The 24691-nt window shown below is 40.2% G+C and overlaps 1 protein-coding gene across 1 annotated transcript in view; it reads left to right on the top strand.

The window, feature by feature from the left end:
* COL14A1 (collagen type XIV alpha 1 chain) overlaps positions 1–24691 on the top strand; it is a 126920-nt gene that overhangs the window by 99293 nt on the left and 2936 nt on the right. The window contains 7 exon segments of the mRNA XM_035556281.2: positions 418–471; positions 9188–9241; positions 12198–12269; positions 14165–14200; positions 14625–14691; positions 15207–15395; positions 24272–24349. Of these exon segments, the coding sequence (XP_035412174.1) occupies positions 418–471; positions 9188–9241; positions 12198–12269; positions 14165–14200; positions 14625–14691; positions 15207–15395; positions 24272–24349 (550 nt within the window).

Below are 24691 nucleotides of genomic sequence, written 5' to 3' on the forward strand. Positions count from 1 at the left end.
AAACAATATGGTAGCAGACTCCATTTTAGGAAAAAAAGAGAGAAAAATAGCAGTTCCATTTTTGGGTTAAGACACTGATTCCTGCAGTGAAGTTATATTGACAAAGCACTGCAATGATGTAGATTTCTTTACAACTTAGTGGCACAGGAAGCCTGATGTGACTAAATTGTCAATGTTATTAACAGAGGATTGTACTAGGGAATGTGAAGCCTGTGTTTTTTAATAATGTGTGTTTAACCATCTCTCATTTCACAGAAATACCTTCTTTACTAAATCTCCTCTATGGCCCCACCCATTATCAGACTCCCTAGTTCCTCCCATTTATCCAAGAACATGCCATACAGTTTCATTGGAAAGTGATTTTGTTGTATTCTGCTAAGTTGATCTCATCATTTGCCCTCCCTTTATAATGCTTAGGGTGTCCCAGGAGCCTCAGGTTCACCTGGAAGAGATGGAGCTCAAGGTCAAAGGGTAAGGTAAAATGAACAATTTTGCATTTGTTTTAAGAGTTTCCATTCCATAATGAATATGTTTCCCAGTGGGGCTGATTTATTACGGTTATGTCACATAAATTCTGTTGTATCTGGAGACCTGTAACTCTGTGCCAGTCATCAGAAAAGGCAGAGATAGGGTGGAGACTCTTTCTTTCTACTAAATCAAGGTTGAGAAATACTAGATGAGTAATGGGGAACCATGCACTGTATTTGTATTTAACACACTTCATAGGAATAGATGTCACTTGTGCCCAGTGCTGCCAATTCGTTCATTTGCTTACATGTTTAAAATTAGGTGGTGGGAAAATGTTGCATAATTAGCATGCAATGTAGTGCAATGATCTAAATTTGCTTTCTAGCTAATTAATGAATAATAAAGACGATTGCAAGGGAATTTAATACTGAATGTAAAGCAACACCTGTAGAAACTACCGAAGTAAAGAAAATTTGAATGACAATATGGAAATTGTCAACCTAATTCTGCTTCTGGTAGATGAAGATACATATAGCCTGTGTAGAAATGAGCAAAAAAAATAGATCTTCATATTCAAGTGTGCAGTTAAACCTTTCTCCTTGGAAGGCCTTTCATTTCACTGTTAGCCAGGTGCTAGCAGGTGATTGGTGTCACAGTACGATAGCATTGTTACTGTATACAGCAGAAGTTCTCTATTAAATATGACTTTTCAGCTTCCCTTCAACAAGATTTGCATGTGTATGATTCTTTTTTGGGGATATTTTGATGTAACTTTAATTTCTGAGAAAACTGGACCTTCCTTAGATTTCTGGCATTATCCTGTGGACTTGTTCTAAAAAAAATATCTCTGTAGTGATATGATTTGAGCTCACTACTATAAGTTTAAACGTATGCTTAAATACTTCCACTATTGTGAATTTAAGCACATGCTTTAAGCATGCAAGTTACTCCACTGAAGTTACCATAGAATTTAGGCAATGAATGAATGCTTTTTTTCTAAAATAAAGAAAAGAAAGTGATTTTTATGATAAAGATTTACATAGCATTATCATCAGATGAGCATTTTAATCAAACGAATTGCCTTCTAATTTTCAATTAACTTGTAGTGAAATATGAAGGTAAATATATTATTTTTTCTACTTTATAAAACTGTAACGCTTTCTATATAGAAGCTCATTTTTTGCATGTTTTCAGTCTCTTCTCTTTGACTGTATTGTATTTTTCCCCCTAAATTCCCCAAGCTTGGTGTCACCTGTTCATCCTCAGTTTAATAAAGACCCAGAGCCTGATGGACATTTGGATTTTTTGCCACCATGCTTGTCTAATCTTGACTGTAGCCATGCTGAAGTGGTTTGGTTGTAGAAACTGTATATGTGAGTTATATGTGCTTCCTCTTTCTGCATTTCTGATCACTAGTGAAACAAAGCATTCTGCAATTCAGGGCGAAGAGTACCCAGAATTTTTATTTTATTTATTGTCTTTAGCAGTGGAGGCACTCAGCCTCCATGTCTTTGTGTTAGCCAGCAGCTCAGAAACGATCTGGTTCTCCTACACGTGGAACTCAACAGGTTGACGCAGAGAGATGATATTTCTCAGAAAAGCTGGGGGGAAGACTAGTGCAGCAAAGGCTTTTGATACAACCTGGAAAGGGCATGTGGAGCTTATTTTATAGAAGACCCCAGTGTAGTCTATAATGAGGCAGAGCAATTAAAGAAATTGCCAGTTTTTACACATAATGTAATAGTGCTTGGTTCATGTGTTCACTTTCTTCTGGTATTAATCAAAGGAACTGGATAAACAGCCTAGATCTCATAGAATGAGGTCTGTTAGCCTGTTAATGTCTCTGTGTGACCCTTATGCAATATTGTCCAGCAGCAATTATTTCTATGGCAACAAACAATGATAAACTAATTTTATGGTGTTTTAACTCATTTAATTCCCATGAAGTTATGACAACATAAAATTGCTTTTAATGGGTGAAGATTCAAACCAATGATTTCACCGCAGTCTCTTTGAAGGCCAAGCACTGGAGAAAGGCATAATTATGAAAGACGTAACTGCAGCAGCAGCAAAGGGGAACTGGAAAATTCCTTAGAAGTAAATTGCCTTTTTTATGTTTCCTTTGTTGGGCTTCCACCTGTTTGCCAAGGTGCCAAACTGTTTTGCAGCTATTTTACTACCAGAACTGAGATTTTCTTCTTATTCTAAGCTTAGCCATCATTTCCTTGTTAGTATTTGTTATTCGCTGAAATATTTTACTTATAGTATGGAGCCAGTGCCGTAAAGCACTTAAACAGATGGCTAAAACACACCAGTTTTAATGGGAGATAAGCATGGGACTGATATTTATTGGGAGATCTCTGAGAGCTTCACTAAATGGGATAATGTGATATTAGACTCAAGAAGTCCTGGAATCGAGCATTTTTTCCTCCACTTGCTGGTACTTGGGATCAGTTCACTTTTACAATTCTTTTTCCTTCTTTTTGTTTTGATTTCTAGCATTCATCAATTCAATTTTACTGTTGAAATCAGTTGAGAAAAGATCTTTTTTCTTCCTCTTAGCAATTTAATTCAGCCATTAATCTAGAAAACTTCTTTCTGCTTTTTAATCCCCATTTTATTTTGCTTTTCATGGATTTTAATAGCTCATTGAAAAACTACAGCATCTCCCCTGTCAGTTGTGTGAATTCATACAAAGATTGTTTTCATAATGAAACACCCTCCCTATGAAAAAAAGGGTTATGTAACAATAATACAGTGTGAAAGTCGAATCAGAGGAAGAAATGTATTTTCTGATAACAAAGCAAACTTTCTGACTATCCCTGATAATATTTTTAAACCTGTCTGGCCACTGGTTTCAATCTACATTTCAGAATCTGTACTAGGAACATTCTCCTACCCTCTCATCAGATCCCAGTTATAAAAGAGTGTCATAAAAGATTTTATAAAGTAGAAAATGTTTTCTTTTCATTTTATAGCTGGGGTGTGGTTGTTTGGTGTCCTCTCTTACTGTACCGTATTTGTAGCAGGCGATATAGAGCGGTTTTACTACAGAGAACAGATTGTGTTTCTCTACCAACTCTCTCAAGGATATCCTGTTGAAAGATACAGCTTGAATTGCACATGCTAGAGAATCCAAACTGATGTCATGCTCCTGGTGAGTATGTAGGCTGTAATTAGACTCTCTTGTGCATTTGGTTCATCTTTTTCAGCCAAGAGTAGAAAGTTTGGAAGCAGACTGAGACTGACCTTTGTTTATATGTGTAGGTAGAGAGGGGAAAAGTCTTCCCTTTCCCATATCTCCATGGCTACTATCCAAAGTTAGGTCACAACTGCAATCCCTGTTCTTTCTTGTAAAATGCAGGCCACTAGAGAGGACAGATCTACACAGCTGCAGCAAGAGAAACCTAATGATAGAATCAGAGAATGGTTGAGGTTGGAAGGGCCCTCTGGAGGCCATCTGGTCCAACCCCTGCTCCAGCAGGGACACCCAGAGCAGGGTGCCCAGAAGCATGTCCAGGCAGCTTTTGAGGTCTCCAAGGAGGGTGACTCCACCACCTCTCTGGGCAACCTGTGCTAGTGCTCAGTCACCTAAACAGTAAAGAAGTGCATCCTGATGTTCAAATGGGACCTCTCATTTTCAGGTTTGTACACAGGGCTTCTTGTTCTGGCACTGGGCACCACCAAAACAAGCCTGGCTCTGTCTTCTTTGCACACTGCCTTTAGGTCTTTATACACATTGATGAGATGCCCCCTGAGCCTCCTCTCCTCCAAGCTGAACAGTCCCAGCTCTCTCAGCCTCTCCTCATGGGAGAGATGCCCCAGTCCTTTGACCATCTTGGTAGCCCTCCGTTGGACTCTTTCCAGTGTGTCCCTGTCTCTCTTGGACTGGGACCCCCAGAACTGGACACAGCACTCCAGGTGCAGCCTCACCAATGCTGACTAGAGGGGAAGGATCATCCCTCTTGACCTGCTGGCAATACTTTGCCTGATATACCCAAGGATACTGCTAGCATTCTTAGTGGCAAGGGCACACTACTGGCTCATGTTCAGCTTGGTGTCCACCAGGACTCCTAGGCCCTTTTCTGCAAAGCTTCCTTCCAGCTGGGTGGCCCCCAGCATGTACTGGTACCTGGAGTTGTTCCTCCCCAGGTGCAGGGCTCTGCACTCCTCCTTGTTGAACTTGGTAAGATTTTTGTCAGCCCACCTCTCCAGTCTGTCAGGGTCCCTCTGGATGGCTGCATGGCACTCTGGTGAGTCAGCCACTTACCCCAGTTTTGTTACATCCGTGAATTTCCTGGGAGTGCACTCTGCCCCATCGTTCACATTGTTAATGAAGAAGTTAAACAGCACTGAACCCAATACAGAGATCAAAACCCATTTCCAGTCAACAGTTTGTATCAACATGGATTAAGCAGGATTTAGAGAATCACCGAATTAAGGTTGGAAGGGACCTTCAGAAATCATCTAGTTCGACACTGCACTCACACAGGTCTGCTCAGATCAGGCTGTTCACGCCCATGTTAAGTTTTATCTTGAATACCTCTAAGGATGAAGATTCCATAACCTCCATGGGCAACCTGTGTCAGTATTTGATCACCTTCGTAGTGGCATTATTTTCTTAACATCTAATCATAACTTCCCGTTTCAGCTTGTGCCTGCTGTCTCTTGTCCTGTCATTGTGCACCTCTAAGAAGAGGCTGGTCACATCTCTTTTTCCTTTGATCAGGTAGTTTAAACAGCAATAAGGTTGCCCCTTAGTTCTATCTCCTCCAACCTGAGCAAACTCCATTCTTTCAGCCTATCTTCATATGCCCTGTGCTCCAGCCCCAGGCCAGTTTGGTGGCCCTCTGTTGGACATTCTCCAGTACGTTGATCTTTCTTGTACTGGAAAGACCAAAACTGTACACAGCACTCCAGAGGTAGTCTTAAATGTGCTGAAGAGAGGGGAAGGATAGCTCTGCTGAACCTGCTGCTGAACCTGCTGCTGGCTGCGCTCCTGCAGCCAAAATGTGGTTGGTCGTCTTTGTCACAGGGGCATGCTGGTGACTCACATTCAAGCCGTTGTCCCCTAGGAACCACAGATTCTTTTCCAGGAAGGCGCAGAAGTGCAGCTGTGCATGTCAATAGGAGCTGTGCCACGTCTTTTGCTCTAGGGATCTGTTTAATTTATAAGCAAAAGCAGAGTCAGAGGGATGCAGATACAGAAGGAAAGGAATCTTGTCTTCACGATTTTAATTTTAGTAGCACACAGAAAACACTGGAGTTAAAACATGAGTAATTAACAAAAATATTCAAGAAATATGTTTTAAATTATGAAGAATTAATAAGGAATTGATTTCAGACTATCAGCTCACAGATGGCACTGGTAGTTTCACAGGGAAGAGAGGAAATGCTCAGTCAACATTATTATTGTGTGCTGAGACAGAACTAGTCTTTTGTGATTAAATAAAAGGTGTATGTTCTAAGCAAAGCTTCCAAAAAGCCACATTTCTGCTCTTTTTCTGAGTTAGCTTTAATTAAAAATAGCTCATATTGCTTCAAAATCTTTTGGGAGCTACACCTCAGATTAATACACTGAAAGTGTTTAGTAATATTTCTCTGATGGTCACGGGGGTTTGTTTTGAGAGGAGGAGCATTACTTTTAGAATTTTTCATCAGAAAAAGATGAAAAGAAAGGTGAGGCTGTCATGGGTCCCAGCTTGCAGTTGTTTTTTTTAGACATGTTCAAAAGATGTATGTGGAAGTCCTTCAAGCCTGAACTCAGTAGCTTCAGTTGAGGTTTTGCCAGTGTCTAGTCCTACTTGAACAATCACTTCTCCACAAAGTTTGAGCTACCAAAAGCTGAAGAGTTTCTAGTGAAGTCAGTGGCAGTCTTCACTGTCTTCAGCAGGGTTGCGATTTTATACGGATTTCAGTGGTGCCTATATTTTTTGATGCCATTTGTATTCCAGCAAATAATAACATCCCTAATAAAATAAAATAAAATAAAATAAATCATTGTAGCTACATTGTTTCTCCATAACTGTTTTTCATGCTCTTAGCAAAATATGCTCCAGTTTAAGTTGACCTTGCAAAATAATACTCATCTTGAGTCTAAACTGCCCTACATTTGAGGTCACACATCTAAATCTGTCCCATCCTGCTCTTGGTCATGCAGTGGCCCATTGGTGTCTTTGTACACAGTCATTCCTACCCTGGCTATGACCCCATCAGAGATAAAGTGCTGTCATGCTGTGCAATCCCTCCAGGCATTCTGGAGATAGTTAAGCAAAGAAGAAATTTCAGCAAATGGAAGAGCGAATAACATCTTTAAGGCTTCAGCGCTCTGAGTACAGCTTGCGAATTCTCAGAGTACTGTATTTTCCTCTGCATTACACAGACCAAAACTAATGGGAGAAAGAGCCAGAAGAAATACATTCACAGTCTTTCTGCCAGTTTCCTGTTACCTTCTAATCTCCTCTGCTCACTGCTCACAAGTTGAGAATGAGTATCAGATCCTTTCTGGCCATCAGGTGATCTGAGTAACATCAGAGCAGCACAAAGAAAGATGTTTAGTCTTTAACCTGACTAAATAGATATCGCCATCCTCTCCTGTGAATCAAACCTCTCTTTGACGTAATTTATAAATAGCCAATTTCACGATTAACAAGTACAGTAGGAGGTGATTTTATGTGGCCAAGAAATACAGACACAGTGCCAAGAGAAATGAGTCCTAGGGGAGTAGATGGGAGATGATTCCTGAGCAGCCAAAAGTAAGAACAATGCTTAGAAGAAAGAAATAGTGAATTATATTAAAAGAAAATGTTATATTTGTGGTTATACTGTTAGCTCTACTCTTTAACTTGGATGGGAGAAGGGGTGGACGTACAGTGTTATTTTTATGCTAGATCTTAGTAGTCAATGGAAGGCTTTCCATTTCCTTCTCCACTAGGAAAATTAAGCACTTAAAGGGGGTCCAACCAATTTTCATCCTGCATTAGAACTGATCAAAAATAAATGGAGATTTAAAAGCTTTGCCCTGAAAATGGAATAATACATGTAAATGTGAAGGTATCAATTTTCTTGAAGGTCATACAGATTACGAAAATGCGTTGATAGTCTATTTTGTATTATCATATAGGGGCTTCAATGTTACTATAAAATTGCTGACAGCTGTCATTGAATTTTTTCAACAAAATGCTTCTTCCTGAGAGTGTCTGAAAACCTATTTCATCGTTTGTAATGCACTTCAAAGTTCCTTATGCCATTCTTGGTTTCCTCTAGAAATACCACTTTTGAAGTCTGAACATACTTTTCTTACTGTGGAAATTTATTTGAATTGAGCTGGGCTTGCATCTTTTCTCTGTATATGTCTTAAAACTGCTGTGATACAGTATCTTTATTTCAGTGCCACTGTGGTATTACGTTTTCTTTTGTTCTTATTATTATGGGGGACCTGCTTTGTACCTTGAAGCTTCAGGAATCATCTGGCCATGCTGTGAAATAGGAAAGTATTTCCTTATCAAGCCAAAGGATGCATAGGTGACATAACATGAATTGATTACATGGCTTATTTTACCATTGAAACACCATTCTGGTGGAATTTAAAACAATCCTTTTGAGGTACATGAGAGATAATATTCTCAAACCATTTTTTTATGCCACATGAAAGCAGTTTTGATTCACAGTTTCCAAATTACATGAAGCATGCTAATACTAGTCCATGCTATATTAATTCTATATTAATTACTAAAAAAGTGTAAGAAGAATAATTTCAGAAGAAAAGTATAAAACAAAAAAGGAACTATTTTTTTTTCCCCTGAAGCTCTACAGGATACTGAGAACTAGAATGTTCTTTACTCTGTGTGTGAGCACAAACACTTTCAAAGCCTCATTTTCCTTCTACTCATACGTCCAGATTCTGGTCTTGAGCCAGTAATAAGGTCATATTTCTCCTTTTTAGTTTGTATAGTAATTAAGTAATTAACTTATCAGTAGGCTGCTCAGAAACCTACGCTTTATAGCATGTGGACACAAAGCGTGTACTTTGGTTAATTTGCAAGAATACTTTACTGATAGTGTATTTTCTTCTACATCTGGTCAGTCTTTCTTCTCTGATTTGCTTGCTTTCCAGTCTCCAAGTTATCTTTAGTTTCTGGCTCTCATTTCTGGAAGCTCTGAAGCATGTTCGTAATGTAAACCACATGAGTGTTCCTGTCGAATTCTCATTATGCTGCTTCCTGAGTCAGGACCTCTGTGATAGCTAGTACATGTGTACAGTATTGCTGGGGAGAGAGATATACTCGCAGTTATCATCTTTCAGCACTTAATCCATGGGACTATGAACAGTTGCAACCAGTGAGAACAGGATCCATCTTGTTGGAGAGAAGTTTGCCAGTGTACCCTCTCATCTACCACATTACGGCAGCATTATAAGAGAAATTCACCCTGAGCTGAAAAGTGACATTACAAAGGGTTTTGTATTACTACTTCTTGCTTTAAAAATACAGTGAGACTATAGCTGGATTTTTTAAAGTATTGGCTACATTATAGCTCCTTTCCAGAAACAAACCCTCCCCAGGGCAAGTAAGAGAATTTTCTTCTGAAAAAACACTACCACCAGTTCTTAATTTAAGAAGAAGAAGAGAAAAAGAGATATCCTTCTAGATGAAATGGAACAGATTAACAAATTATTTATAAAAAGCTGATAATATTATATACATTTTTTCTTTCCTAGGGCCTTCCTGGCAAAGATGGACCCACAGGCCCACAAGGACCTCCTGGCCCAGTGGTGAGTATTGCCCATGGAATTTGTTACTGTAAAAGTAAGCAGGACTTTGGGGGATTATAGGTCACTCTGTTATCTGGGCATCAGTGGATAGGCCAAGGCCAAGGGTTCTCCTTGGAAGCTAAAATTCTCATGACTCACAGGGCTGGCAGAGAGCTTCTTGTCCAGTGTCATTGCTTTCCATTCTCACTCAGCTCAAGAAAAAATGTCTCCCATGGGAAGGAGGGAGAGTTGTTCCACCAATAGATTGGTAGTTTGTTCTTGAGCTAAATAATGGCACTATATAAGGGAAATTAGTGCTGTTAACATTTAGGGCAAGAATTCTTTTTGTAAGAAATTCCAGTTAGGATTGCTAGTTGAAGTGAATTGCTCAGATTTGCTGTGGCTGGAGGTGTGTGCAGGTATTCAAATGCTCTCACAGAGTAGTCGAGAAAGACAGCAGAAGTCACATTCTGCCTTCCAAGCAAGATATATGTTGTCTCCAGAATCAGTCTCATCCTTCTCAGCTGGGCTGGTTAGGTAAGGTTAATATCTTTTTGACAGATTTAACTTAGGTAAAACTGCTGATGGTGTTGAGTATTCTCCATGCATAAAATCGTAAAGAATCATAGAACACCCCAAGTTGGAAGGTTCCCACAAGGATCATGGAATCCAACTCCTGGCTCCACACAGGACTACCTACAAATCAAACCCTATTTCTGAAAACATTGGCCAAATGCTTCTTGACCTCTGGCAAGCTTGCTGCCATGACCACTTCCCTGTGGAGCCTGTTCCAGTGCCCAACCACGCTCTTAATTGTTTGGACTATCTACTAGTTTTATGTCTTTCTTACATTGTGGAACCCCAAACTGCACACAGCACTTGAGGTGAGGCTGCACCAGTGCAGGGTAAAGCGGGACAGTCACTTCCCTCACTGGCTAGCTGTGCATCCCCCTGAACACAGCAGTAGTGTCACAGGACTAGACATGTTTCAGCAATCCATTCCTGTTTAAGAAAGCATGCAACACAAGTCAGTTTTTTGCAAGTACTTTTCTCAGGGCTGTGCTCTTGGTGCTCTTTTTCCTGTAACATGTACTCCTTAGTGCTCTCTCCCACCATCTTCGGTCTTCAATTGGCAGAACTTTCTGTGTCTAGGAGATGTACCTGCCATGTTGGCTCCCTGGAAATACCTTTCTCACTCCATCCTCATGCTGTTTACTTAGCTCATATTCAACTGAGTCAAGGGAGAAGGTTTCTGTATTATTCTCCTGTAATCTGAAGGGAAATTATCTGTCAACCCAACAATTGTTGGGTTGCCCAGTCCATGGTAACCTGTTGGTCAGGAACAATTCAAATATACCAGGAAGATGTGGAGTAGTACAGATATATTGAAGCATAACCTATTTTATTTGTGGTATGGCATATGAAAAACCAACACCCAGATTTGTGCTGACTCTGAGTACAGTCCCCTTCTTTTCAAGGAGATCAAATGAAGTCCAAGATCATCTGGATAAGGGTGTCAAAATCCAGACCTGGAATTTTGTTGTTAATGTGGAAAAATCACCTGTGTTTGTGTTTTACCATTTTAAAGGATTTTATCATACAAACAGTATACACTACAACTTGGAAGTATTAAGTTGTTTTGCTACAGTTGGCCAGATCAGGAAACATAACAGTTTGTACTGATTACAATAAATAGATATTAAAAAAGTAAAATCCCATGGACAGTCTCCTGATTTTTGCTCTCTTTCTTCTGAATACTGAACTAATAAACAGAAGTAGTAATAAGCTCCCAAATTAAAAAATAACAGAAGAAATCAGTTCAATAATTGTAAAAGACTCACTTATTTTTTGAGCTCTGAATGGAAACCATTGTTTAGTAGTACTTCACAGTACCTGATGGAATTTATTGAAATGTTTTATTAAATATTAAGAAGTATTAGAAATGAGAAAATTCTATTGTATAAGATTTCTCCCTGTTTGTCTAGAAACAGATGATAAGAACAGGTTATGTGGTACTGAGCAGCTTGACAGCCCGTGAAATTTCTGTGGCACATATATAAATTAATCAAAAACACTAGCAATTCAGGACTCATTTATGATTCTGTGACCACAGAAAGACCATTTGTAGCATTTCTCCTTTTGTGTGGAGAAGGTATAAAAGAACCTGCTCAAGATCAAATTCGGCACTGTTGTAGAGTTGCATACTCCCTGTCTTCCCTGCTTTTGTTGTCTTCACTTCCACACTAGACCTCTGTCTGAACAACAGGCTGGATTAGATCACTGCTGCTTCTCCTCAGCAATTACCTTGATTGCTATCAGGACAGGACTAAAAAATTTTCCATGTCCATGATTTTGGTAAGGAGCAGTCGATAAAGTTTTTTTCTGCTGCAGTTAAATTATACTAATTTCTGGCATTACATAAATTAAATTAATACTTAGTGCTTTTTAAAAATGTTTTACAGCTTTAACATACTTTCCAAATCTTTTCTGTGTCATTCCATTAATGACACGTGTTGCTAATTGCATAGAATAAATAGAACTGTATGCCTAACATTTGGTTCCTAATATTTGGCTCCTCAGGAGCCAAGGAGGTAGAGGTCAGCAAGCAGCTTTAATAATTTTTCTGAAATTCAGAAATGGAACTTTTAACCTTTTTTTTTTTTTGGTGAGGATAATTTTTATTTATTTCAATTTCAGTAATGTATAAAAAAAGAAAAATGGTCTGCTTCAGTTTCCTCTTATTTGAGTCACTGGCCATTAGGATTTTGTAAAGGATCACACTTTGCCACAAAATGTGTGACCTTCTTCTTTCAATACGTACCTGTGCTTAACAGTGCAACTCTAAATGGTCCCTAAATTCTAAGTGAAAGAATATTGCTCTGTGGACATTCTCTCCATCACAGTTATTTCTCTTAACGGGCCTCATGGATGTCAATTGCCACCACCATTAAGTATTTTCTTTCTCCCTTCCTTGTAGGGCATACCTGGTGCTCCAGGTGTTCCAGGTGTTACAGGAAGCCAGGGGCCACAAGGTGATGTTGGAGCTCCTGTGAGTAAAATAAATTAATATGAATATATTTGCTCTTGTGCATTGATTGGTTTCTGATCCTGGCTTCACTGTTTTCAGAACTTCTCAGGATTTATATCTTATGATCTTTTTGCAGCTAGTTAATCAGAATGTCATATCGGCCTTTGTTCATTTTTCATACGTAATTTATTTGTTGATCTTACATACAATGTTTGGAATACAAGTATGAGAAAGTCAAAAGAAAAGGTTAAAACACAGAAGTAAAAACATAACGGTATATGAATTTGAGGTCACTGTGTCATTGCTTTCTCATTTTATTCCTTTGCTTTACAAGTTAAAGTATGCCCTTTAATTAACCTGAGTATTTCCATAAGTTTATTCTGACTTTCAAACTGTGAAAATATTGTATGAATAAAAAACTGTCTTTAGTGATTACTTTGTGTTTATCTCAGGGCAATTGACTAATGTTCATGGCTTTTTCTATAATAGCACTATAAATTTCAGCTGCAGGAAGTTCGACCAGCAATTTCATTCAGAATTACACCCTCTACACCTAAAATCTGTATTAAGAACCTAAGTTTTTCTTTCAAATAGTATTTCATTTATTATCAAGTAAAACAGTTTAACTAGAAGAAAGGAATCCAATTATAAAATGAGTGTATAAATTACATAAAAGACAAAGCTAGAAGATTTACAGTGGACCTCTTTTTCTCTGTAACGGTTCAGATATATTTTGTAGTTACATTTTAGCATTTGATCACTTGATTAATTATGAATTGTGCTCTTTTTTCCCCCCACAAATTAAAGTGAATATTCTCTTTAAGTTTTAAAGGTGCCTGAATGTGACAGTGTATACTTTTGACTTGATTTGTAAAACAGATTTTATTTTATTTTTTCAAAATCTGGTTTGCTTTGGAGACCTAGTCCAATGCAAGCATATTTATTTGGTTAAGTGGGAGTGAAATGACTAATAATGTGTAAGAAAAGGTAATAACCTCATGCCCAATTCTGCATAGTTTCTAAGTGCAATCATGAAATCTAGTAAGATTTGATGAGCTATGGAACTTATTACTATCAATGTATAACATGTTGCCTGTTCAATTCATATCCAAACACATGTTCCAGATAATTCAACTAAATCTCCTAGAGTGTAGATATTCCTGTGAGCCATGTAAGACCTTTACTGCAAATGTTTAAACTCTAGTAGTTCCACAAAAACAGCTAGGTAGGTGAAAACTAATTGAATTTCAATCACTATCTTTCCCCAAAATAGAGCAATATAAAATAGGCCTAACAATAATCTTGCAGTCTTTGTAGGTCCGTATCTCCCTCCCCCCCGCCCCCCGGCCCCGAGTAGGATAAACTATGTTTTAAGCACGTATCAGTCAGCTGGTTAACTCTTCATGCAGACCTTTCCTTGCTTCGGGAGCTCCTGAGAGATATTTAGCCTATCCCCAAAACCTCCATTGGTGAGGTCATAACTGCCCCATATATCTTGTCCCAATGCATAATGGTCCTTACCAACATTACAGTATTACCTTGACTGTCATACTAAATTTTCTGCAAATGCTACCAATTTTTGTCTCCCATCAGCCTTCTCTTCTTTACATTCAATGCTAATGTTAGACCCATTTGAGCCATGGAAGTATATCTCCTGGTGGCCTACCCTTGCTGCCATTTTAAACAAGAGAATTCAGTATGTGACAAACCCCTGAGAAAGTCATATATTCTCCATGTAATTGACAAAGGTGAACATTTTTATGAGTACTGAAATGGAAAAAGTATATTCGTTATTGTTAACATAGCTTCCTGAAACCTTTGTTTTTGTTCATGATGCAAGGGAGACAATATTTAGGGGTTAAAAGTTTTAAGATGGATCAAAACAAGAATTAATTTTGTATTGAATCTTTCCATAGGGTGCTCCTGGACCTAAGGGAGAAAGGGGTGAGCGGGTAAGTATGTTCACTTGTTAGCTGCCATATTTTTTCCGATCTGGCCTTGTATTTTGTAAAATGCTTTGTGCAATGATTTATTGTTCTCTGTGTTTACAGGCACAATAGTTTTCTCCTGTGCAATCAGGCAAACTTTCTTCTGTTCCAGTCATTGCCTTATATATAGCTATGTTAATATTTTGAAGGTGAGAAATATGTGGCATTAAGCATGTTCGCAAATCTCTCACTAGGGTTATCTTCTCAGACCTCTGTTTGCTGGCTAAAAACACCAATGGCAACCAGGGAAATCCCAAAACTTCTTAGGCTTTTTTCTCATCTGCAAGGATATAATCTCACAGGGATAATAAATGTTTTTCATTGCACTGAACATTTTCAAGACAGAAATGATATAAAACAGTATTACACTGCTGCTTTTGTTATCCAGGGTGATCTCCAGTCCCAAGCAATGGTGCGTGCTGTTGCTCGTCAAGTGTGTGAACAACTCATCCAGGGTAAGTATACTGATAGTTCATATGCTCCTATCTCTAGGATACATCTCTTCCTGCCACAATTGCTTATAAATATGACGCTTTTCAGAGCATCCATGGAATCTGTCCATTTTAGGCTAGACTGTCAGTATTTATGGTCCAACTAGATTTATGTTCAGCTGAATTTGTGTCCAACTAGAGCTCATTACCATCAGATACCTAAAAAAGACCTCAAATTGTCTCCAAGTTATTAGATTATACAGAAGCTTTTGCAGTAACAATTTTAAAATTTTACAGACAAAATACCAAAAAAAACCCACATCAATGCAAGAAAATGAGATTCTACACAATAGTTCTTCGCCTTTTCTATATATTCCCTAAACCACTGTTTCTCCATCAACAAGCACACAACTTCGCATTATTGAAGTTCCCCAGCATGACAGACCACAGCCTTGAGGGCCTGCCAGTGCTCTTTTCAAATTTCACTGAACCAGATTCTCCACTGCAAATTGAAAATGATGACATTTTTCTCTTGACAGGTCATATGGCTAGATATAACTCAATTCTGAACCAGATTCCAAGCCAGTCTGTCTCAACACGAACCATTGCAGGACCTCCTGGGGAGCCAGGTCGGCCAGGGGCTCCAGGGCCCCAGGGTGAGCAAGGATCACCAGGCATGCAAGGGTTTCCAGGAACTCCTGGGCAACCAGGAAGACCAGGAGAAAGAGGTAGGCTTTGTGCTTCACATATACAAAAATATTTTTTCTCTCTTTTCTGATACATTGTGGTGGCTTTTGTCTCCCGGATAAATGATTTCTGAGGACAAAGTTTTCTCTCTAGCTGATTGTTGAGCTCAATACAGACCATAATGAAAGCTTCTAGTCATGAAGGTAATGTGTGATTTGACAGGATCAGACAGGTTTAATGCCTTTACCGTTGAATATTGGTGGTATCTAATTATGCACGCCACATTTGCATCATAGTAGGACTCTGCAGTAAGCTGGAGCTTTGTAAGTGTACGCAAAGGAGCTATTGGTGAAGATCAGCTGCAAAACTGATAGGTTTGTGTTGCAGGAAGATTGAGCTTTTCTGCTAAACTTGGGACATGTCCATCAGAAGATTTCTGAGTTATGGTAGCTTGAAAGGAGCAAGTTTGTCAGAAGAGGGAAAAATTCATAGTTTATGAGGGATTAGGGGGATCAAGGACAGGAAATGGTGAGATCACAGAGAAATAATACAATTAACTGTTCATGTACAAGAATTCTCTATATTCTTACTTGTAGGCTATATCCCTTTCTCCTTTCCTCCTCCAGCACTGTGTAATAAAGAAACAATTCAATGTTTTGATTTACTCTCTCAGTGCAACCCTGGCGCTCTTCATGGCACAAACCTCACAGAGGTAGCACTGAGTCTTTGTTTGTGAAAGTGCTTTGAAGACCCTCACACAAGGAAGTGACCAAAAACCCAGGAGACAAATGTGATGTTCAGGAGCAATGAATTGGAGTTGCTGTTACAAAATCTGCCAACTGGACATTTAAAAGCAAATTGTCTTGAAGGCATTTCAGTTCAGGAACTCAGTAGTTCTAGTTCACAGTAGCCCTGACGGCCAGTGTTAAAGCATTGTTTTGAAGATACAGTCTTTGTGTAGACCCTTTTGAGTTTTTTGGTCCTTTCTTCTCCTCAAGACCATAATTCTAATTACCTTCTGTAAAAAAGAGGCAAGATTTTGGGTATTGGCCTCTCAGTCGTGGTGCTGTCTGCTCCAGCTGAGAGAAGACACTGTCCAGAAAGAATTATGAAGGAGAGGGCAGGGGACAGGATGAAAGAAAATTGGAAGAGGCAGCAAGTTAGGAACTGTTTTCAAAAGTGATGACCCAAAGAATGAATGCAGATCTCAGGGTAGCTACTTTCATAGTCATACTCATGTATTTTAAATCGCTTCTCAGGCAGGAACCATTTAAGCACACAAAATATTTTACTGGGGAATGGAGGAACCAAAAGCACAGGGTATAAAAAGGGAAACCCATCCAGCATTTAGCACGCATTGCCCATTGTGTTTGTTGTGCTGAGGCCCAGACCTGCGTGTTGTAGTGCCGTGAAGTCACAGAGTGATAGATACAGTCACGTAAATGGAACATGGTGGGGGCTAACCTGCTGTAGGTAATATTCATCTTGAGGAAACAACATTGGCAGTAGAATGAGTACAGAAAGAGTAAAAGCATGTTAAAAAAGAATATTAGGTCGTTATAACAAAATAATGCACTTCAGTGTGGCTTTTGTGTTCACTTTCCTGTCTCTATAGATAATTGATGTTAGAAGGGACTGATTTTGGCAGGTCGTGCTTGGGAGTTTCATACTTGGTAGAGAGCAAGCTCTTATCGAGCATACTTCGAGAAATATAATCAGTCAGCCAGAACTCTGCAGATTTTCCTGAAATGTGATGCCAAAAATTTAGTGTTTTGCTATATTTATAGCTTAGAAGAAGATTGTTTTAAGAATGATGAATCTACGTGTAAACTTAAATACAAAGTAATTAGCTAGTTTATTTGGAGTGAGGATGGTTTTTAGGGCATTCACATAACTACAACCTTGAACAGAACCTGGAAGGAAGGGGAAGGAGCCTGTTCAGAACCTAGGAAAAAATAAGGATTAACTATTAGTCTTGAGGATTTAATTTCTTCAGAAGCAACTGAAATTGTAGATTGATGTATGATGGATATAATAGCAGTTTATTTAACAGAAAGAAACATTTTAATTTGACATTTTCATAGTCTTTTTCTAAGGGATTGCTCTAAGCTAACGCCAAACCAAAGCAGTAAAAAGTAGAAATTATTTTTACCACCTTCATGTTTGAGGAGATTGATTGGACGTTTCTTGTGCATTCCCAATTCTCACTTCATTCTTAGTTACATATACAGTGAATTAACAAATAAAAATTGCTCTGCTTCTGGACGGAAGTTTTTTTAGTTCCCAGTGACTACAGAGAGGAGGGTAAATGGACTTGAAACCCATCACCCCCAGCTGTGTTCTGAAGCACTGTTTGCATTTAACTCGTTCTGCAAGTCCTGATTTATAGTCCTGTTGTGAAGATCTCCAGCCAGCCACTTGGAGTCTTTGTGAACAATGTGTTTCTTTTCACTAATGTCACCAGCTTTTGGCTCTATATGAGGTTAACTTAATGTTCAAGAGCAGTGCCAGATTAGCAGCTCCGAGAAGTCAGCCTCCATCCTTAATACAGAAAATGCACTGGAACAGTGACAGCAGTGTCAGCAGAGCATGCTAAAGAGTAATAGGCATTGGAATGGAAAAAAGACCCACTTGTTTATCTAGTAGGGTGTTTGTATTTTCTGAGAGTTTGGGCTGTTGGAATTGCTGCAAGAACCTGTTACTGGCCCTGAACTGAACAGAAAGGTGTTATAGCAGGAAGAGAAAGTGGGGGGATGCTCACTGTTCCCTCTCCTGCCCACCACCCATCCAGTTCAGGTCCGTGACAAGTGGGGACTTCGGAAAGCAGTGTGGAACTGCTTCAAAATTAGGCACCAAAGAGAGCTTTACTGGAAAATGTCAGCAATGGAAGATCTTGAAACCAGTAAACTTCCCTGCTAATTTGCCTGGCCAATAGCTTCTTTCCCCTTGTTTACCTTGTCAGCCTGCCAGGCGTTAATCAGATTTTTTGGACGGAGACTTGGATCGAGAGAGTGTCTTTGAGTTCTGTTAGAAACCTCCCCTTGAACTTCTAGGTCCAGGGTGTCCCATTCCTGAATGCGTTCTCTCACTAGGACTACACTGAGCTAGTCATTCCAAGAAAGACCACCTCGGCGAGGAGGATAAGTCATTCTCTTGACAGATTCAGTTTGCAGTGTCTTTTGTGTCGATGTCAGTGAATGGATCGGGATCACAGTAACGCATTTGTTACTCAGTTTTCTAATAACGTGAGCAGAAACATCTCTGGAAACCCCTATATATATTTGTTAGCAGTATTAACATCTTAGTGGTGGCCCAACAGACCATTGAACGAGTGATTTAAAGGTTAAGGAAGCCCCGCTATTTTATGTGTTATGATACACAATCCCAGATAAACTACTAGAATTTTGCTGTTTTACATATTTGCATAAATATAGGAGTTCAGGAGAAAATACATCCAAAACGATTATTCACTGCACTCCTCTCTGTTATTTTAACTAGTTCGCAGCACTGGTTTCTATTTTCATTTCAGCTAGTTCCAACAGCTTTTGTTTTGATTTTGTGTGTATGAACTGGGACTTAAATAGCTAGTGTCTGGCTTCTGAGTGCTCAGGAAGTAGTTCAACTTCTGCAAAATAATATAAAAAGGCAAAGATTCAGTACAATTTCTTTCTATTTTTTTTTTCAGGTATTTTTATAATACTTCATTGGTTTTCTGAACCTTGAGGAATAATGTAAAATCCATAGTAAAGGTTACACTGATTCACTTCTAGCTTCCAAATGCTGTGAAAATGCAGTTATTGTCCTGCCACTGGGTGGGATTCTGCCCTTATCATGTGTCCTGAAGTGATTCACAAAACCTAGGGCTACTCACTCCATCTCACTGTTACTAAAATACAACCAATACCCAAGCTCTCAAGTGGAAAGTCAGTATGCTCAAGTACAGCTTCATCTGTACTCGCTTCCTGGCTTTATATGGAGGAGTTTAGTTAAACGTGTTATTAAACACCCCATGTTTGTGGTTCAGATGGTGATGTTCTAATGGAATTAAATGAAACTTTTGTCAGCTGAGTCAAATATTTTTATTTCCAATTTTAGTTTCATCTAGATTAAAAAAAAAAATCACATAGTGTTATAATATATTATGGTTACAACTGAGCATCTTTAAAAGAGGAGAATTTTAGGTCCCAGTTTAATTTTTCTCAATTGCTGTATATGCAATTCTTCCCAAATGACAATATTCTCTTAAAGAGCAATACCTAAGGTTTGTCTTTGTGGAGAAACCATGGACATTTAATTTTCTTTGCTAGGGAATGTGTTCATGATCTTGGTTTTTGTTTTTAATAACTGATGCTATCAGAGAGATCTTTAGCAGAGAGTTGGAAATAATTGATTTCAGTTGCTTGTGATCTCCTTGGGGTTGAACCCAAGCCATTGCTTATTTTGGCGAGGAAAGAGACATAAAGAACCAGTTAACTTGAAGGGGGGGAGACGGCCGGTATTGTTGAAGTATGTCCAGAGCATGAACCTGTAAACAGTTACTAGGATTTGAAGCCACCCTAAACCAAATGTCAATTTTTGATGCATACTTTTATCCCTACCAGTGATTAACCACTGGAGTAACCAACATGGAGAGTGATGTCGTTTCTGGGCAACGTAAAAAGAAATGGGTGAAGTCTGAATATCGTTGATAGGAGGGAGCTGTTAACTATGGCCAAGAGGGCTGTGAATCTGTTTACTCTTAGTGAAGACCTTTGGTGGGAAGCCTGTTAGTGGAGCTCTCAGAGTGCTTGATTTTAGCTCATGTGAGGTTTGCCTTAGGAGCAGGCTATTCTTGCTTCAGTGTTTATGTTCTCTTCTGCTTGGGTAAACTTTTCTGGAAAGCAGACTGAAAGAAACCTGAAGCAAACTTGTGTTTTGGCCTCCAGTATGTTTGCTCTAGGAACTGGATATCCATGTGATTTCAAAGAAAGTTTGCCCCGTGCAAGAGCTTCATAACATGTTCCAGGACAAGCTTTTTATTATTAGCCCGAGTGGATTTGTTCTGTTTTTATCGCTGCTTACTGGAATTTCTCCTGGGAACATCGTGTATGGATGCGTGTACTTGTGTGTGTAAAGAATAACCGAGTGCATGGAGGGCTGTGATTTGAAAATATTGTGGCAATTGTTTTTGAGGTCACCATTTAATGTTATCATAAAGTTGGATAAACAATCGCACTAAATATCTGTGTAGATTCCAGATGGTTATCGTGGGCCAGTCTTGTTATGATCAAAGCAATCCACACACACACAGTGCCTTTTGCAAACGGCCAGCGTTTCCTTACAGGGCACGTAGGGAAAGTGACAATCTAGATGAATTGCCTTTGTTAAAAGCCTGCAGCAAAGGTAGAGAATTGCAACAGAGGACACTCTCCATGTGCTTAAAGGGGCTAAGCAAATTTTAAATGTCTGGAAACTGCATTTGGAATGCAGGACAAGAGGTTTGCATGAGAAAGTCATTTTTAAAATGTGTGGAATTCAGTTGCTGATCACAGACGATGTGTTTTTTTGGCAGGTTCCCTCAGTGCTATAAAAGTGGATTAGAGCATCTCTGCCACCTAAGACTGCTTCCTGCCACAGGCTGTGCAGTGCAGTCATTCGTCAAAGGTGATGAATAGCACTGCAGCTTGAAACTGCAGTCTGTGCTCTAACTAAATGCTAGATTACAAACAGGAGGCTTGTCCTGAACTGGGAGGACACTCTTAGAGAACAGGAATCCCAAGTGTTACATCGCTAAGAATCCCAGAAGAAAAGATGCTGGCAAATTTCAAGATGCTTGAGTAATTTAAACACTTAAGACCCTTTCACCTTCAGTTAGGTTTTAGTAATCTTGCAGTTTGGCCAGAGGTTTATCATTATCTGCCTGAAAAAGGCCAGGTGGGAACTGATTTAGTTGTAAAAGAAAGCAGTTGTGTACGAACAAGATAGAAAATTGGAAGATCAGATGTGAAGAATGCTTGAGAGAAGAGAGCTTGGTGCTAGTTCCTCTCCACCTCTGCTCCAGTGACTGGATGGTTAGAGCATCATTTCAGGAAATATGAAGCTGTATTCCTTTCTCACTTACTGCCACCACTGGGAGACGTGTGGTTGCTCTGCTTGATGAATATATTCCTCTGTGTTCTGGACGTTAGGTCCTGGAATCACAGAATGGTTCGGGTTGGAAGGGCCCTTAAAGACCACCCAGTTCCAACCCCCTGCATGGGCAGGGACACCTCCCGCCAGCCCAGGTTGCCCAAAGCCCCATCCAGCCTGGCATTGAACACCTCCGGGGATGGGGCATCCACAGCTTCTCTGAGCAACCTGTGCCAGGGCCTCACCACCCTCTGAGTGAAGAATTTCTTCCTTATATCTAACCTAAACCTACCCTCCTTTAGTTTAAAGCCATTACCCTTATCCTATCCCTACACTCCCTGACAAAGAGTCCCTCCCCAGTTTTCCTGTAGCCCCCTTTAGGTACTGGAAGGCCGCTGTAAGGTCTCCCCGGAGCCTTCTCTTTGCCAGGCTGAACAACCCCAACTGTCTCAACCTTCCTTCATAGGAGAGGTGCTCCAGTTCTTTGATCATCCTCACGACCTTCTTCTGGACTCGTTCTAATAGGTCCATGTCTTTTTTGTGCCGGGGGCCCCAGTGCTCCTGGTGGGGTCTCAAGAGAGCAGAGCAGAGGGGGGGAATCCCCTCCCTCACACTGCTGACCATGCTGCTTTTGATGCAGCCCAGGATATGGTTGGTTTTCTGGGCTGCAAGCACACATTACCGGCTCCTGTTGAACTTCTCATCAACCAACAGGTCCTTCTCCTCAGGGCTGCTCCCAATCCATTCTCCACCCGGCCAATATCTGTGCTTGGGATTGCCCTGCCCCAGATGCAGGCCCTAGTTGAACTTCATGAGGTTCTCACAGGCCCAGGTCTGAATAAAGTCTGAAACAAGGTCTCCCTCTCCATGGTGAATTTTTGAGCAATCAGGCTAGAGAGCTATTCCTCATCTTTCTGGCCTAAAACTAACAGGTCACCAAGAACATTAAAAAAAAAATGTAATCAAAGGAAACAGAAGGTACAAAATGGAAACAAAAAATATTTGAACTGTGCTGGAACAGTGGCAAAAAAACCTTGTAGGGTAAGAACAAGCTTGTCCTGCTTTGGTTAAAAATGAGGAGCTCAGCAGAGTTACTACTTGCAGAGGTAGGCCTGTGTTTTCCAGGTGACTGCGCTATGTGATACAGTGCCCCCGAGGCCACACGTTCAGCAGCAGACCCAGAACTCACTGGGGGATCCTGAATCCCCTCCCTGGTGTGAATTCCGATTGTCCAGTCCCAGAGGGTGCTGCGTGGGAGGCCTTGGTGCTTCTCAAGTCTTCAGCTGGGGTTTGCAGGATTGCAGGAAACAGGGATTTCCCTGCCTCCATTCCTATTTCAGGTCTTGGTATCAACTGCCAAGGAACCAGGAGAGCTCCTTTTCTTGGGGCCAGATGGGGACCCACTCCCTCTTTTCTTATATCTCCATCGAAAGCCCAACAAACAACCTAAGACAAACTCAGAACCACTAGATTGCTTTCCCACAGACCCTTATTTTACAAACTCGAGGAGAGCAATGCATTGTCAGTGATGGGTTTTAATTGCAAAATCTTTCACTGTTAAAGCTTGTTCCTGTTTGCATCCATCAGAAATTGGCTTAGGAAGGAAAAAAATCTTACACGGCTCCTTGTAAAAAGGAGAGTCTGGACACAGTCACCCAGGAGGTGCCTTGTAGATATTTTTCTGTAGATGTTGCAGTTACCTGAGCAGAAGGGAAGGCAGCAGGCCAGTCAGCTGAAATCGGAGAGCGTGCCTCATCGAGGCTAGCAGCACTTTTTTCTGTCCACTTTGTTTTCATGAAGGTGCTCTATGCTGGCTTTCATTCTGAAAGCGCGGAAGCTGTGAAGCAGTGAGAGCAATTACCAGCATTGGAAGGTCTGGAAAATGGGACAGTCCCACAACCAGCCCGGGTTTTGTGTCTCTGAACCATCCAAATCAAACACAGACTTTATGAGAGTTTCCAAGTTGCCGGTGGAAACTCAGGGTCTGGAATTTGTAGTTTTGACACCTACTTCAGTTCGACACCGCTCATTGTGATTGCTGCATGTTGAAGTGTTTTTATAGGATGCCATAGTGGTAGAGGAGCAGGAGATGGAAGGCTGGAAGAATGTTGTGCCGTTCCTGGATTCCTAGATCTGTGGTCTTCACAGATCAGCCCCAATGATAGAAATTCAGGGCCATGAGCAAGTGCATGAACACAACTATATGGCACCGTGTGTTGGAAAGTCAAGTTTTGTGACTGCGAAGCTCTTAGACTGGGCTTCAACTGGGGGACAGATTCTGGCTGTGCTGAGACTTTTTTTGCATTTCAGCAGCTTAAGGCCTTCTGATGATAACTTTCAGTTTTCTTGTGGAACCATCTTGTGATGAACCACTGTTTGGTGGGTGAACGCTTGAAGGAAATTTGGCTGTAGCATTTAAAAAAAAAAAAAAATCTGATTTTTTTTCTGGGCTGCACAGTAGTTTACAGACAGCTTTGTGAGGCTCTGACTATTCTTCTGACTTACCATCGTTGTACCTTGGCATAGTCCAGAAGCAGCCTTCCAGCAGGAAGCGCAGTTGGAAACTGGTCTGTGCCCATGTAAACCACCCAGATGAATCCACGCTTAAGACCCCAGGAACACTGATTCCCTTGAGAGGCTATTGGAGAAGAGAGGAGAAAGGAACCAAATAGTTCTCTATTTTACCTCCTTCCTCCTCTCCCATCTGTATTTAAGTGAAAAGTAATGTATGGAACCACAGCCCTGGTTAAATAATAACCATTGCACAGCTCTGTGGAGGATGTGGCTCTGATGAGTACCGTTTCCTTAGGTTTACCGGGCGAGAAGGGAGAAAAAGGCAATCCGGGTGTTGGAACTCAAGGACCCCGAGGCCCACCAGGATCTACAGGTAAAGTCGTTACATCTGGGGCAGCTGGGTTACACCGCTTTCACCCCTTTGCAAGGCACCTAAGAATTTCAGGGCTGTGTCCTCCACTTTTAAGGCTCATGCAGCAGAAGAAGCTGTCATTTAGGCCCCTCACTGTAGTAAAGTTTTTACTATGTGATATGACATTGTGATGTGATGCGCGGTGGTGTCATCAGTCACACAAGAATTTTCCTTTTCCCCGTGATAAATTGCTTCTCCAAAACCCTCCTTTTTAATGTTCTAAGTATTTTTATTTTTATTTTTTTTTTGAAATAGTGTCTGGTAGGTAAAAATTAATCTGGATTGATTGCATTTGTTTCCTCA

Source organism: Cygnus atratus, chromosome 2 (assembly GCF_013377495.2).
Source record: "Cygnus atratus isolate AKBS03 ecotype Queensland, Australia chromosome 2, CAtr_DNAZoo_HiC_assembly, whole genome shotgun sequence".
Classification (NCBI taxonomy): domain Eukaryota; kingdom Metazoa; phylum Chordata; class Aves; order Anseriformes; family Anatidae; genus Cygnus; species Cygnus atratus.